The sequence below is a fragment of the Phalacrocorax aristotelis genome, chromosome 2, assembly GCF_949628215.1.
Source record: "Phalacrocorax aristotelis chromosome 2, bGulAri2.1, whole genome shotgun sequence".
NCBI lineage: Eukaryota > Metazoa > Chordata > Aves > Suliformes > Phalacrocoracidae > Phalacrocorax > Phalacrocorax aristotelis.
In genome coordinates, this window is record NC_134277.1 from 48,696,591 (window position 1) to 48,712,463 (window position 15,873).

General features: G+C 42.9%; 1 protein-coding gene across 6 annotated transcripts in view; it reads left to right on the forward strand.

Annotated features, from left to right (window-relative positions):
- The first annotated feature begins 225 nt into the window (after positions 1 to 225).
- The window catches only part of FYCO1 (FYVE and coiled-coil domain autophagy adaptor 1), a 52,479-nt gene continuing 36,831 nt past the window's right edge, over positions 226 to 15,873 (forward strand). For 2 of the 6 annotated variants that reach the window (XM_075083415.1, XM_075083420.1), the window contains exons 1-4: positions 238 to 324; positions 9,832 to 10,016; positions 11,513 to 11,619; positions 12,725 to 12,850. In XM_075083415.1, the coding sequence (XP_074939516.1) occupies positions 9,962 to 10,016; positions 11,513 to 11,619; positions 12,725 to 12,850 (288 nt within the window). In that variant the 5' untranslated portion in view covers positions 238 to 324; positions 9,832 to 9,961. Of the gene's footprint in view, positions 418 to 567; positions 738 to 1,027; positions 1,197 to 9,831; positions 10,017 to 11,512; positions 11,620 to 12,724; positions 12,851 to 15,873 lie in introns of those variants that run through there. The other 4 variants (XM_075083421.1, XM_075083416.1, XM_075083419.1 and 1 more) reach the window with 4 other exon arrangements.

Sequence of the window (15,873 nt, forward strand, 5' to 3'; positions counted from 1 at the left end):
AACACAGACCCCTGAGAGGAAACCGACCCAACCCTGCAGCTGTAGGGGAAAGCAGCGATTTTCCCCGCAAATCCGTTTTAAACTCTATTTTCACCACTGTTTCTTTCCCCCAGCCGCCCCGCTCGGCCGAGGACCTCCTCGCCCCGCTGAAGTGACTGCCGCCGGCCCCGGCCCGGAGCCCACAGCGGCGCAAGCAGCCACCGCCCCGGGGGTGGGGAGGCACCTCCGGCGGCCTCACGGGAGTTGTAGTCGGCGGGGAGCAGCTGAACGGCGCCGGAGCCTCACCCCGGGCCGCGTCTCCGCGACATGGCGGCGGCCGCGTAGGTAACGCGCGATTCTCCCCACACCCCTCCCTGAGGGAGCTCGGAGGGTGGCGGGGCCGGTAGGGAAGAGACAGCAGCTGCCGGAGAGAAAGAGGTGGGGGGAAGTAACTTCTGCGGCTTTCACTTGTTGCCGCTCGGAGCTCCGCTCTGAGGGGAGGAGCCCCGGTGGGGACGGAGGGGGAGAGATGGGCGCCGGGGCGGCCCTGAGGGGGGCCTGGCTCGGCCCTGTGGTGGGGTGAGCGGCGGCCCGGCGGGGCCGCCTTAGCCCGCGGTGGGTGACCAGCTCCGCACAAACGGGCCATGGGTGGCCTAGATGGTGGCCAATGTCCGCCTAGCAGCTGGCCCTGAGGGACGGGGAGCTACGGGGAGCCCGAACCCAGGCCCAGTCGCCCTAGGTGTCATCATGTCCACCTGGTGAGCGGTGATACTAGGCCCACATAAACACTGCTTTCAGTTTTCTTCCCTTCTCATCCACCCCTGAACGGACCCTCCGAGTCCTCCCCACCGCTCACAGCAGCTGCCAGAGGAGCAGAGCCACCCCGGGGCCCTGCTAGAAACTAAACTCCCCGCCCGTGTCCGTGCCCTCACCCGTTATAAAGTGCTGACAAGGCAAATATTTGCCGCGGCCCTAATCCCACTTGCCCTTGTGTCGGCAAATCTCCGGCGGATGGATAGGGAGAGTTTTGCTGGCATGCGGGGAGGCTGGGTCTGCAGAGCAGATGCTGGGTTTGCAGCCGGCCCTCCTTCAGCTTACGTTGATCCTGGTAATCCAGAGGGAGCAAGGAAAAAAGAAAAATAAAAGCGAGGCTTTAATGAAATGGTTGTCCGATGCCTTTGGGCTCTGGATTCTCCGAGGGCAGATGTCCTGCGGTGGTGAGTCGGGATGCAGAGGGGCTGTGCCGTGTTTTGGAGGCTGGTGAATTTGTTGCTGCTGCAGCTGCCTGTTCTGGAGCTCAGGGTTCTGGTGTTTTCTGCCCAGGTCATTGCACCCAGCCTCCTGCTGATTTTTGCCTGTGCAAAGTTTGCTTGGCACACAGAGTTGGTCAGCTGTAGGTGTCATGTTCTGGATTCACCCTTTCACTTGAAACCGAGTTACTTTTCAAGTGTAATCAAAGAGGGAGGAGTACCAGGCCTTTGCCTCTTTATGCTGAAGAGTGAAAGCGGGTGTTTGGTTTTATCCAGCTCTGACTTCACGTGCCCGTGGAGGCAGGCTGGGATTAAACTTTCAGGGTACAACATGGACTCTGTCTTGTCAGCAACATGGCGACACGTTCTCTGTTGGTGTTTTTCTTGTTTTTGGTTATGGTATGATGTTGCAGGACATGGAGCAGAGGATTTTATGTTTTCCAGATATTATTGTGTACAAGGCAATTTCCTGAAGTCTTCCAATGATCCCTATGGGAGTCCTTGAGTTAAAAAAATGTTCCAGATATTTCAAACAGTGTTTCTAAATATTCACATTTAGAAGACTGCACTGCAGTTAAAAAGTTGTATCTAAGATACTATGGTGGAAAACAAGTGATGGTCGATTTTGCTTTTCTTGTTGTAGAATATATATTTGACAGCATTTGTAGTGACAACATTTTACTACTTCTTCTGATGAGCCAGTTAGTTATGGAGCCTGTTTTTCATGTGTAAAGGAGCCCTTTATGTACACTGTCTGATAACAGCGAAGGGATGTATTACATTTGCAGTCCCTCTCTCCACTGCGACAGGATTACATAAAAGGAATAGGAATTCATACTGATATACTGAAGTCCTCTAAGACTTGGTTGGTGGGGGATCAAGACCTAAAAGAACAACTAGGCAGGGAAAACTACAAAGTGTAAAGAGAAGTGTGTGTAAAATTGCAGAAATTATGCAGTGGACTCATGGAAAAAGTAGTGCTAGAATTGTTTTTAATTCAGACTGTTACTTGCTTTTCTTAGTTCATCACATTTAAAAGTTAACAATTGCCTATTTGTCAAATAAACACTGAACCCTTCTAGCATTCATTAGATGATGTTGAGATTATTAAACTGAAGGGAACTGTAAAAGCTTTAAGTGTTTTTACTGTTACCCATTATTATTTTTGTTTATTTATATTACCATGTTTTTATTTCTGTAGGGTTTTGCCAATGCAAGGAAACTTCTTAGCAGCTTGTATCTAGTCTAGTTCATCTTTTCATGTAGTAATTCCAGGTTGTCCAGGGAGTGGTGGCTGTTTGTGTCCAAAGATTCTACAATAGTAGTAGTTTTAAATACTTTGCCCAAATATATTCAGAAGAAGGCTTTAAAAGTTCTGCTCCTTCTACCAGTGTTTCAAACTGTAATGTAGGGTGTCTCAGTCTCAGTGCTTAGAATAGCGCTGGAAAACTGTTGCTGCACAGGGCCTTGACTTGTACACCCTTCCCTTTCATGTAATATTTTTGTCCATCACAATATTCTGTGGTTGCTGATGGTATAGTGATGTCAGCAAAGGTATTTGTAAACAGTTCACCCCTGCGTGTGTCCACCATGACATTTAACTTACTGCTGGGAAGGAGGATGAGCAGAGGAAACGTCTTGCTACTGCTGCAAGCCTATTCAGGTTTTGAAAGTGAACAGGTTGGATCATGGTATCCCCAAAAAACTGGGCTCATGCCAAGCCTGCGTCATCTGTGAGCCTGTCTGCCTGTCTGTTCCTAAGTGGCTCAGCAGTGGCAGTCTCATACAGGCCTCTCTTCCGGGTTGTAACTCTGAAATTTCCCCTTACCCCTGCAAAATGGTGACCTTCATGGGGAAACCCATGGGAAAAGAGGGAGAGAGGAAATACTCTATTTCCTGCTACAGAGGAAAGAAGACAAGAATTTTTGTTGTTGGCTCTGGGGCAGCATGATTCACTTAGTGGCCTGGCAGTTTGGGTTGTCTCAATGTGGTTTTTGCTTCATATGCTTGCCTCACCTCCTATTTGATCTATGCATGTAGCCAAAACCTGTAATTTTCAGTGTTGCTTGTTGCTAGTTGACTGGGAACTACATATAGGCCAGGAGTTGCCCTAGGGAGCTACTACTGCTGTTGGCTGGATGAAGGACAGATGGAGTGCTACAGATGGGCAAGTCTCAACACCCACCTGCCAGACTTCCCAAAACCATTAGTTGGAGGCAGCCTTTTTGAGTACTTCTGAAACCTTGGCTTGGAGGGACCGTGTGGAACGGCAGAATACAGAGGTAAAAAATACTGCTAAGGAAAGTCCCCATTCAGAGTTAGGATGAAATGGTTGTTGCTTTTAACTGTCCCAAAGTCTCAGAGGTGGCTGAGATGCTTTAGTCAGGCTGAGCTTGCTGAGGAGGTAAACAAGGCTCAGAGACCAACTTTGGAGACCTGAAAAACATGAGATTTTTTTGAAGACACCAAGCTTGTACAATGAGTGAGTTGAGCGTCATGAATCACCAACTCTCCTTTGCAGCTGGAAGTCCTCTAGTGTTTCTGTTTCTGTAGGTATCTATATGGTGCTCCTCAGAATAGCATCCAAGCGTCAGGTGCCTGGCTTGAAGAACGTGTAAGAGATTTAAATACTTGGGTGAGTTATGGAGAGGAAGAGCAGGTTTTGTGGCAGGGAGGGTACATAGGGAAATGGTGAGAATGGCTTGGAAGAATGAGAGTGCAAAAGGAGAAAAAACCTTTTAACTTTTGAATCAAACCTATCTTTTCAACTCACCGTACAGGCATTGGGGCAGCAGGGGTGCCTTTCCCTGGCGGGGAGTGAAATAGGGTGGGAGCAGCTGAGGAGAAGCAAGTCTCTGGGAGAGTTATGGTTAAGTCGTAGATGTTAGTAAACTCAGTGTAGCATTCCTGACATGGGGTGAGGTCTGGCGTGTCCTAAGGAAAAAGGGCAGATGAGTTTGTTAAAAGTGATACTAGTGCAATTCCTGTTATCGGAAGAGTGCTCTTCTCCTTGTTAACTGACTGCTTCCTCAAATGGACAACTTCTCTCATCATGGGATAAGTCTGGGACAGGGTTGTCTTTGTGAGATATGTACAGACTTGTGCCTGTGTTGTTCTTTGTGGTAAGTGGTCATTTGAGTTCATGTTGTTCAACAGTTATTGATGTGAGGAATATCAGAGACAAAGCACTGCATTCTCCAAATCAGGAAACTGTGTCCCTGGTCTGATGCATCTGTCCGGTTTGGCAAAGTTCAGTGTAATGTTTTAAAGGGGTTTAAGTCAGGTCTTAGAGCAGAGGTCCAATTTAGTAGATGCAGCATTAAAAAAAGTTGTTAGGGTTGCCAGCTTTCCTCACTGAGGGTTAAAAGTTAACTATTACTCATGCAGTTCTCATCATGCCACTTGTATATGTGTATCTGTTGCTTAGTTTTGATCTTCTTCTAAGAACAGTTTGCAAATACAAGGAATAGGGGGCTATGCAGACCAGTTGTCCATAGAATAGGGAAGTTTGCACAAAGATTATACAAAACTTTACTCATTCATTTCTGTGAGTCTCTCCTTCAGGTTAGGGGTGCAAGCAGTATCTTGTGAATGTCATTAGTTTGTGTTCTTATGCTGTAAAATGCAAATATCCCTAGAATGCAGGGGCCTCCCCACAAAAGGACTTTACTGTAAGGAGTCCCGAACTATAAAATGCTACTTCTCTGTCTGGTGTTTGTAAAATATGTGAATATTTTTATGCACTTCATCTAGTTACTCTCTTCTGCTATGCTATGATACTCTGAATTTGTTTTTCAGGACACACGTTTTCTGCAAGATGTTTTATTACTACATGTTTATACACCCAAACACTTCAAAACAAGGTTTGTGTGTATGAGCATGTGGGAAATCCAGCATAGGTTTGCAGCATGGTCTCCTGATTGAAGTACTAAAAGAAATAAAAAATATTCCTTCAAAACCATATTTTTGTAATTGAAATGGGAAGGTTTGTTGCTGTAGAAAACCAAGGGGGAAGACTAATTTAGCAAGAAAATTTCACTTCTCAGAATGGAACCAAGCTTCAAAACTCCAAATGGAAACCTTAGCTGACATCAGGCTATGCCAGCCTTTTTGTTTTTAATCATCCTATTTAATGTAGTCCAGTGTGCATTTTTATCAGTCACATATCTTCATAGGCAGTGTTAAAGCACAAAGGGTTGAGTTCCCCAGTAAAAGCATGTGTGTGTGCCGGACAGAAGAGTCACACTGACTTTTTTGCAGCTCACCTCAGATCCTTATTTCCAGCAAACAGTTCTTTAGCTTTACAGATGTGCAGCTTTATGTACCTTCATGGTGTAAAATGAGAAAAGCTAGCAGCACAGCTGCCTTAAATTCCACTGGGACTCTATGTTTCCTGCAACTACGAAGTATGAAGTACTTTTTCCAGACACTTAATGGAATGTAATTATTTAACTAAATCAGTGGTGTTACGGTCCTGAGAGGTAGAGACTTCCTTTTCCCAGTTCTTCCTTCGTCTTTGCCATAAGGTTTGCGTTCAGTGTTTTTTTTTTTTTTGTCAGTGTGTCTTGTAGCCAACTGTATGACCAGGTAGGCTGTTTTTTCCATACACTTTTCAAAAGCGTGCCTTGTAGTTATCAGTCAGTGTCTGCTTTTGTGGGACAAATCACGTTCACATTACGGAAGGAATAACACTGTTAAAATTGTTGTGACAGGATTTAGCTCAGTATCCTCACTTGCCTGTTTGTTTCATATAGAGTGTTAGAACAGGTATAGCATTGTGGGCACCAAATAATTAAAGGTGTTGTGATACCAGTGTGGGCCATTAATGAATTGTTTGGAATGGCCAGACCAGAGTAGTTACATTAACGTGAAATATTTCCATAAGCAGTAGAAAGTAGTGGACCTTGGTTTCCAATGAATTTGTGTTGCAGATCTCATTTACTTTTTAACTAAATTACACCAGATCTGCAGGGTGAGCTCTGTTCTTAGCGTACACTGAAAATGCACTTGGGCAGGGAGTGGTTTCTCCAATATCAGGCTATAACAGAGGTCTTGCTGCAGCCCTTTTACCAATAAAGAGAAACTCTACTCAGGGACTTCCTCCCAGCTTCCTGTTCTGATTGCACAAGGAGGCGTGTAATACCTTGAAGACCTTTGCCTTCTGTCAAGGTTGGCCAAAATTGACCAATGAATTAAAAAAAAAATAGCTGCTGGAGATGCAGACATGCCTACGGTAACACAGAGAGAAATTTTATGAAATCAGATTAAAAGTAGGTCATTGTAGCTACCCCACTAACCAATTTAATTACAGTCATTAAATTTTGTTTACTGTTTTGTAGGTGTCTCACTCCCCTTCAGGTAAATATTTTCTTTTCCTGTAAGTGGTCTGTTTCCTTTCTGGTTCTTTCTTTAATCTCTGGGATATCCTCCTCTTTAAAGAAGATTGTCACCCTCACACTAGTACTTATGCCAGCAGGAAAGGGAGCAGCCACCTTCAGACATCAGCAGGCATGGCCCAAGAGTGTGAGGAGGGACTGATGGCATGCCCTGTCTTGCCTCCTCTGCCATACTCTGTGCCAGGTCCTTAGCGTAACTGCACTGATGTCATTGCAGCTCTGCAGTTTTGTGCAAGTTAATGCTGTCAGCCTTAGTCAAATGATACAAGAGGTAACAATGCATCACCTAAGAAGCTTTTGACCCACAGTAGGTCACTCATGCCTGACATGTGTATCATGCTGTTTTCAAATAGCAAATATTTACAGGCATACGTGATAGGAAATGCTGGAGGAACAGGGTTGTGCTCTAAAGAATTCCAGGCAAAATGTTCTGTGATCAGGAAGGACTAGATCAGGTGTTTACAGAAGCTCTTCCTATTTTGAAACCTTGGGAAACCAGTTAAGGTACATTGTCAGCTTCCTTTGCTGTAGGAAGTGGGAGCTCTGCACCTTTCTGTGGGATGGACTGTGTTTTCTAAGAACACCTCTGGAAGACCACAGAGGGGAGAAGTACCTTTCTCCCCATTTTGCAGAGGAGAAGGCAGGTAGAAAAGGTTTCAGCACATTCTGGTGCAATAGCCCAGGTCTAAAGGTCCCCTTCACCTCTGGGAAAAGAAGGGAGTAGGTGCACATCTCATGGGTGTGAGCTGATGCAAGGAAAGGGGGAACTGTGAGACCTTGCTTCCTGTGCTGAGGAAAGGGGTGATAGGGAGGAGACAAAGAAGTGGGTTGTGCAGCTACATGCCTCCAGCTGAGTTGTGGTCTATGTTCAGGGCTCCTGCATTCTGCCTAGCAGATCCTGGCAGGGATAAAGATGCATGTCTTGGGCTGCTGTGGCACAACAGGATCAACCCATTGGGAACATCCTGCTTTCCCTTGCACAGTGCTGCTGAACTGTTGTGCACAGCAGTAGTCATTTATCTGTGACTTCTGGGCAAACACACTAACTTAGGTACTGCTAGCAGGGCTGGAGCAACTCTAAGCCTCCTTAATCCTCCCCCAGTACATCTCTGCTTGGGCGGTCTGCTGGGAACTAGCACTTAACAAGGTCCCATGCTGTGCCTGTCTGCCATAAGATGCCCCATGTCCTGCTCCCCACTGGCTGTTGCAAGATAAGGGCTCAACTCCCAGCTGCCATCTCTTTCAAGCTCTCTATACATGCCTGCAATTGGCCTGGTCACTGTTTTGCTGGCATGCCTCTCGTATAGTCTTTGTCTCTCTGGAGCCTTGAATTGGAGCTTGTTCTGGCCTTTGGGAAGGATGGGAAGGATCTCCTTGCTGGTCCTTGCTCTTTTCCCCGATTGTGTGAGGACGAGCATTTGGTTTGGCCACAGATTTTGGCTGTTGCCTGCATTGCACAGTCTTCTCACTTAGGCTCCTTTCTCTAACAGTTGCCAAACTGAACAGATATGGCTGATATTGCTGTGCCTGCTTAGAAGAGGAAACATTGACTCACTGGGTTTGTTATCCTTGCTTTTTTTCACTGGTACCCAAACTCAGCGAGTTGCCAGGAAGTGCGATAGTTTATATGATCACTCAGTATGATCAAGATAGGAATCTTGAGTATGTAATATTGTTAATCTAGGGTGAAAAATCATGTCTGGCACCACAAAAGGTCATCCGGTCTATGCTGTGCTGGTGTTCTCTACCTGAAGCAGCATACTTGTGGTGGGGATTTTGCACACCAAGGCCCTTCCCCAGACAGCACATGGTCCACACGATAGTTGTGTCATAACATAACAACTGCTGTCAAATATGGAAATGGAAACTAGAAGGTAAAAAACCACAGGTATTAAGAGAAACACACTAGTAAGCCAAGTTTTAGCCTTTTCTTTATAGTTACCATGTGTCTGTCTCTCTGGCTTTGTTAAGGTTTGCTTTGTTTCAAAAAGACAAGAATATGGTATCACATCAGGACCATTTCCAAAAATTACCTCAATACATAGGGTAGAAGGGTGGTCCATTAGATTCATTCAGACACCTACTTTGGCCATGTCAATTTAGTTATTTTGTGAGTGAAAGAAAAAAAAAAGATAAAACAGATACAATAATTTGACCTAATCACATTTGTATTTCAAAAGTTTGTAAGATTTTAATTACAGCTTAATTTCACTGTAGTTCAGCTTGAATGCTAACAAAAGCACAGAAATGTAACAGCAAATTTTCTAAAGATTCAGTACTTTGGGTATTGTGGTTACTTGCAAATTTGGCTGTACCACTGCAGGCAGAATTCTGAGCATTTGCAAGATGCTCAGTAAGTTCCCTGTGCAGTTTCTATGTGGCTTTTTTTGAACAATTGTTCTCAGGTTAGTGTTCAAAGGTTTGGGTTTCCAGGCATGGTTGTTTTAGTAAAGTGTTTGAGGCTTTTAATTAATTTTAATTGGTTAATTTTAGTTAAGGAAAGATTTTCTGTGAGTGCTAGGTATAACTCACTTGTTGTTGTCCTAAGCAAGGGAGGTGGTGCAAGGTATATTTATCCAGCCAGGGATGCTGTAACAGAGCTTAAAATAAAGTGGTGTCCTCTTACATGTGTTGGGAACAGTGGGTTCTGAGGAGTGGATGAGAGATGTTACTTGTGCTAAAACCAGTCTCCAGTACTAAATCTTTTAGTAGCTTTTATGAGTTAAAAATATGCTCCAAAGCCAGAGAATCAAATGTGTCATTTTTTGACTCCTTGGCCCGTGTCTAGTCTGTGTCTTGAAATTCTCCCTGAAATGGAAAAGCTGTTATATCTTTTTACTCTGCAGCCTGTAGGCAAGATCTGGCAGAAGGTTTGGGGAGGGAAAGTCCCATGTCATCAGAACCTCCTTCAGGGTCACAAGATGAACTGCATAAAATGCTAGCCTGAGCTGGGGTGTAAGGCTAACTGTGTTTTAATTCCAGCAAGAGAAAATTGTTCTCTGAGGTTTGCTCAGCAGTTTTGAAAGATGTAACTGAAGAGATAACTGAAATGGAAGGTGAAATCTAGAAGGAAATACAAAGGAGGTTTCTGGAAGAGAGTTGGCCTTATGGGAATTCATTACTAAACAGGATCTAAAATCCTAAAGCACCTCTCTTCTGCTCATTTGAGATGATAAAGACTTTAATTTTATTTTTGACTTTTACAGAATTGCAGGTGTCACAGAGAAGAATAATCTTCATCAGCCCAATGGTCATCAAGGATATGAACTCTGCTACTTTTATCTAGATGGATGAAAAGATTAACAGCCCAGAAGGGGAGTTCCTTTGGTTTTCAAGATGGCAGCAGCTAGTGGAGAAAGCCAGCTGCAGCGGATTATCAGAGACTTGCAAGGTACAGTGCCATGCCGACAGATTCATTCTGTCGGATAGGCTGCGTCCTGCATGTTTTAGATAACCAAAAGTTGCAGCTGTGTGTTCAGTTGCATAACACTTTTGTGCAGCAATTATAGCAACATGTTTCAAGGTGTGTGATGTGCTGTACCTTCTGTAGGATCCTAAATTCTTAAATCCTGCAAATCTAAATATACAAGATGAAAAATAAGTTTTACAATTAAAAAAAAAAGTGTCTGTGGGGTGTGTGGTGTGAGCTAGGACTTTGTTGGCACGAATAGAGCTATGCTGTTACAAGACTTCATGTGAGATAAGGAGAAGGCCTGATTTTTAGACCCTCCCTTGATGGGAAGCTAGTGTGGAGTTCCTGCTAATGTAGGAAGGAAAAAAAACCCTGAAGGCCAAACCAAACTGGGAATGGAGACCCAGAGAAAGAGTGCTGGAGAATTGGATCTGCTGTTCTTGCTGCCATGGAACATGCTTTCTGTGCACCTGACTTGTCCTCCACTAGCAGTAGACAACCTCATTTTCCACAGCTCTGTTGCAGGCAAAATTGGCAACAGATTCATAACTATTTTCCTGCTCTGTCTTGGTCCTAATCAGCTGACTATACAAAGATCCAGATATTTTTCCTTTTGATTTTTATTAAATATAAGGTATGATATCCACCAAAGCTGGGAATCTAGATCTTCCTGTAACATAAAAAGGAGATCTAAGTGCCTGCTGACAAGAACAGATTTTAATTTGGAAAGGGGATTGAGTGGGATTGGGAGCTAAGGCTCACTCAGGCACCTGAAAGAAGTACAAAAGCAAGTGGAAAGGAAGCTCAAAATCAGTCATTTCTGATGCTGAGCAGTACACCCTTTTGGGGCCAGAGTTTCTAGGGAGACAGTGGACTTTGCTTTGACTTGAAATTTCCTCACCAACTACAGGTGTAGATTTTAGGGAAGAGGAGCTGCTGTATGCTTATTTTTATGTAAATTATTTTTCCAGTTTCTGTTTTGTAACCAGCACAAGCTGAACCTTCCTGAATAAAGCATGGAGAAGACAAATGTGCTGACTGAATGACTGTTCTCGTGTTACTGATCCCCTTTAGCAGATTACATGCTTTGTCCTTTCTAATCAGAATTCTGTTTGTCCTGTAGCAATAACTTAACGTGCACATGAGGCAGCAAAAAGTTATTTCTCTTTCCTCTGCTGAAGAACCAGTTAGCAATTGTCTGTTACCAGTTTTTTGCTAAGTGTCAGAAGGAGGTTTTGCTCTTTTTAAGAAGTAGTAGTCAGTATACATAACTTGAGTTTTAGGGTTTTTTATAGGTGGTATTAAATTGCAAGCATATCAGTAAGGTTTTTGCACTGTTGTTAAGACAGTTTGACTGAAAGAAACCGAACACACGTGCATAATGTCCAGGCAGAAAAGCCATTTATTTGGTTGTTTATGGATTCATGCTATGTATCTCTTGCATTAGTTAACCATTTTGCTGTCTTATTTTAAAGATGCTGTGACTGAATTAAGTAAAGAATTTAAAGAAGGAGGGGAATCGATCACAGATGACAGTGTCAACTTGCAAAAATTCTCTTACAAGCTTGAGTACCTTCTACAGGTAAAAAGTGATGCGTGTCATTTGTAATCCACCATCAAAGCTAGGCCTTGTTTTCTCTTATTGCCTCTTCAGTATGTGGGGTTTAACTCAAATAATCATGACTATCCAGTTGAGTCTCTCTTTTTAAATTTTTTTCAGTAAGCAGACTGAAGTGTGTGCTGCTTATTGTACTTATTTCAGTGAAAGTAAATAAATGTAATCAAAAGGCAGTGCTGGCAGTTTGATCTGAAAGATTTGAGCATGATTTTAAAGATATATCCTGCTAAATTATCTTGGAAAAACTGTGGTAATGAATTCTTGACAACATTTTAATGCAAAATAAATACTAGGAAGCTGTTTATGGTCCAAAGATTGTGGTGTGGGTAACTTACAGGATTTTTAGCAACTTCACTTTGGAAATTAATTTTTATTGTATGGAAAGCTTAATGCAAAACATTGAGTTTTAATCTAGAATGCTGCTTTTTGGCCATCCTCAAAATTTAAGTAAAAGGGGACACTGCTGGGCAAACTGAAATTCAGTGTGCATAGTCTTGTGTCTACACATACTGTAATCATGTCACTGATTGCAACAAACACGTGCTAATCTAGCCTTAGTCTAGGCATGGGAGTTTTAATTGGGTTGCAAAGGCTCCAGCAGAAGCTGAAGAATCCTTCGGGATTTGAATGGTCCAAGCTGCAGTCCACACCCTCGCTGCATTGCTGCTCTGAACATGATTTAGCTAGAGCAGGTTTTCCTGGTACGTACATGTGTGCTGTTGTCACACTTGATTGCAGGTCTCTCAGCAACTGCTTGTTGGTCCCTTGCTCTTGAACAGCTGCTGAGTCTGCCGCAAGTCTTTGTTTCAGCAGTTTTGAATAGATGTCTGTATTTTAACTAGACCCAGAACATTATTATCCGTTACTGCCTCTAAAGTAGCTTTGGTAAGTGCTGGATTGCATCAGTGCAGTACAATATCTTCTTCCTTTGTCAATACATTGGCTAAAACTAAGAGGAGTCATGAAAGTACCTGTTGTTGGAACAGAGAGGAAGAGAATTCCAAGTACCTATATATAAGTATATTTTTATTTAAGTTTTTCTCATTGCTTTTTGTTATACTTGTTTAAGTTTGACCAGAAAGAAAAAAACACATTGCTGGGGAACAGAAAAGACTACTGGGATTATTTCTGTGACTGCCTGGCAAAAGTCAAAGGAGCTAATGATGGAATCCGCTTTGTCAAGTCTATTACAGAAGTAAGTATATCAGTTAAGCATCGAAATATGTCGTTTATGTTTTGGTATGTCTTTTCAGAGGGCAGTAGAAACCAAAAGAAAATACACTGCCTTTAACATACAGCAAAAAAGTTGGGAATTTTTATTTTTAACTCTTATGTAAAGTATAAAAATGCAAGGTTTCTCTTTTTACTAGGGTACTAAATTATATAGGATTAGATAGCCCGACTCTTACTTATTTTGAAGACCACTTACACATGTGAATGGTCCTTCTCGTCTCTGGTTGTGCCCCACCTTTTCATAAACATAGTGCCATTTTCTCTAAAAAGGAATGAAAAATTAACTCAAGGGTAGAGCCTGCCATCATTAGTGCAGCTTAAGGCAGGACTTGCTCTAGGAGTAAGAGGAAAGATTCACCATGTTTGACATTACTGACCAGTTGAAGAAGTCTTAAGAAGAGTTGAGGAGTACTGACTGAGAGCAGCGTTCCATCTGCTGTCTCAACTTTGTCCCTCCATGTCAAATAGCATGATGTAGTGGCTTGAGGTGGTTGTCATTATTCCCTTGGGTAAGCTGTCATGAAGAGGGCAGAAAGCTTTATTTTTATTAGATATAGTAATAAAAGCTTAATCTTGTAACAGCCATGTTATGTCTTCAGCTCAATGAGTGGGTGAAGTGTGTGCTGTGAGAAGCTTTCTGTACTGACCCTGTCTGAGTCTTCATAATCATTTGAAGAACTTTCCTTGTAGGTAAAAGAGGCGGCTGTATGGTGGTGCCGGCCAGCATTGTCCTGATGCTCAGTTCTGTTACCTGTGAGCAGTGCGAACTTATATTAGCAAGTTACTATTTACAGCAGATTCCTCTGTTCTCTTAGCAATTCTTCCACAGCAGCTCTAGATAATGTTGTCTTGAGCCATCTGAAAGAGAGCCATGATACTCTAGCAGAGGCAGGCTCTGTATACCCTACCTCACTCTCTGCTCTAAGCAACTTAGGCGATATTGAATTCTGCTGTGCCAAGGTGAACAAACCAAGGAAGGGCTCCAGTTGGTTTTACCACTGGGAGGGGAAACAGGGGAGAGCCATGGAAATGGCGTTTGACTTTCCCACTACTTCCAGGAAGACTGAAGAAGGACAGTGACTGCTGCCACAGGGAAGATCCTCTGACTGTAGCTACTGGCTCCTAAATTCTCAGCAGCAGTAGGCAATATGATTTCATTGCAAAGGTGACTGTGCTGTACCCTTCAACAGTCTGTTGCCTGTGGCATCACCTGCATATTATCATATGTAAAGGCTGCTCTGCTTTTTCCTCTTTCTTCAGTACCTCTGGCTGTTTAACGATTAGCGTGATATCAGAAATTATTGTTTGGAAGAAGGACATTTTCTATTTCAGTTTCTGTGCAGCCACAGATATTAGCTTGCGGAAGACTTAACTTTATTAGCTTGTGGTTTAGGAATATGAACTTTAAAAAAAAAAAATCAGTCAACCATTTCAGATAACTGACCTGGCAGTCTCAGATCCAGAAATGAAATGACAGATGACAGAAAAATGTGTTGGTCATTCCCTTTGATTACAGGTGGAAATCAGCAGCCAATTTCTGCACCTGGCTGGGTAGAACATAAAGGTTTCCAAATGTCAGTATTTGCTCATTGAACAGTACTTGTTGACTTTCAAAGATGGAAATGAACAAGGAGGAAGGGGTAATAATAACAGTTACTTTTTAAGGATGGTCAAACATTTAACAGCATAATGCCTCCTCTTCCGCTTTGCCAGTAGCGCTTCTAGTTTTAGGGTGCATGATATGCTAGAGAGGTGGAGCAAGGAAGCAAACAGGAATACCCTGGAAACTGCCCAGCTGTTAATTAAACAGAGCGCTGTGTCCTTGATGGCATGAGCAGTGAGTTCTGGTCATTTCAAAAGGTAATTACACTGGATATACATCTTTCCAAGTCTTTACAGCCACACATTGCACATTCTGCAGTGCTACAGGCATACATTGCACCTTAGCTACACCGCTTGCAGTCAACATGGAAACACTGGCAATACCAGACACTGCCTGCCTCCCTCCCTGAATTCTGGCAGGGCTCTAGCAGGTGGTGGCATGGTTTTGCTTCCCATTCAAAGTCTTTGGCGACTTGTAGCTGCATATATGTAAATATTAAGTATTTTCCTCTACTTCTCCTCACATACATCTGTTCTAGTATCTCCATGCTTAAAAAAGGCATTGCGGTTTAAATTGGTAAACCAATGGGAGTAAGGATAGGATTAGTTCAGTGGTTTCCAGTAGGTTTTTTTGACATTTCTTAAGATATTCACAAAATATGCCTAGTTAGGAAAAACACTTGTAAGCTTCAGTGCACAGGACAGGGATGGCATCTCCCCGAAGAATTATGCAGACATCTACAGGGCGAATGAGGGCAAAAACCAGTTGGCAAATTAAATTTGCTGTTTCTGGGGTACTTAGCCTTTAGGGAACAAGTTATTTCACACTTTTTGTCCTATAGAATTCAAAACAAAAAGCAGTAAAAGATGTTGCTTCCTTTGCTCCACATTTCATCACTCCATTTATAAAGAGCATTTTTGTATATAGTGGATTGCTGAGATAAATGAGGAACCTGTGTATTACTTGAGCACAGAAGCCCAGTTAACAGCAAAACCAAGGAAACTGAGAGTTAAGGTACTACTCTCACTTCACAGTGGAATACTGATCAGAAGGAAAGCTAGTGTGGCCTTTGAGCCTTCTTTCACACTAACTTTTCAAGCAATATTTACAGTAACCTACTAAATTGAGCCTTAGCCCCTCTCATATTTTCCTTGGCCTCTATTTTCAAATGATTAATATAATTGGTTTGTTAGTTGGATGAGCTGTTTGGTTAGGAGCATGGCTGAGAAATTATTTTCATCTCTTTCATTTTCCATTCCTAAATTGATTACTGATTTTGATGGAAAGGAGAAATGAAACACTACTTTTTAGTGTTTCATTATTTTGCAGGACAACAAATAGCTCAGATGTAAAAGACAAAACATCAATTCCCCAAGTCAGTA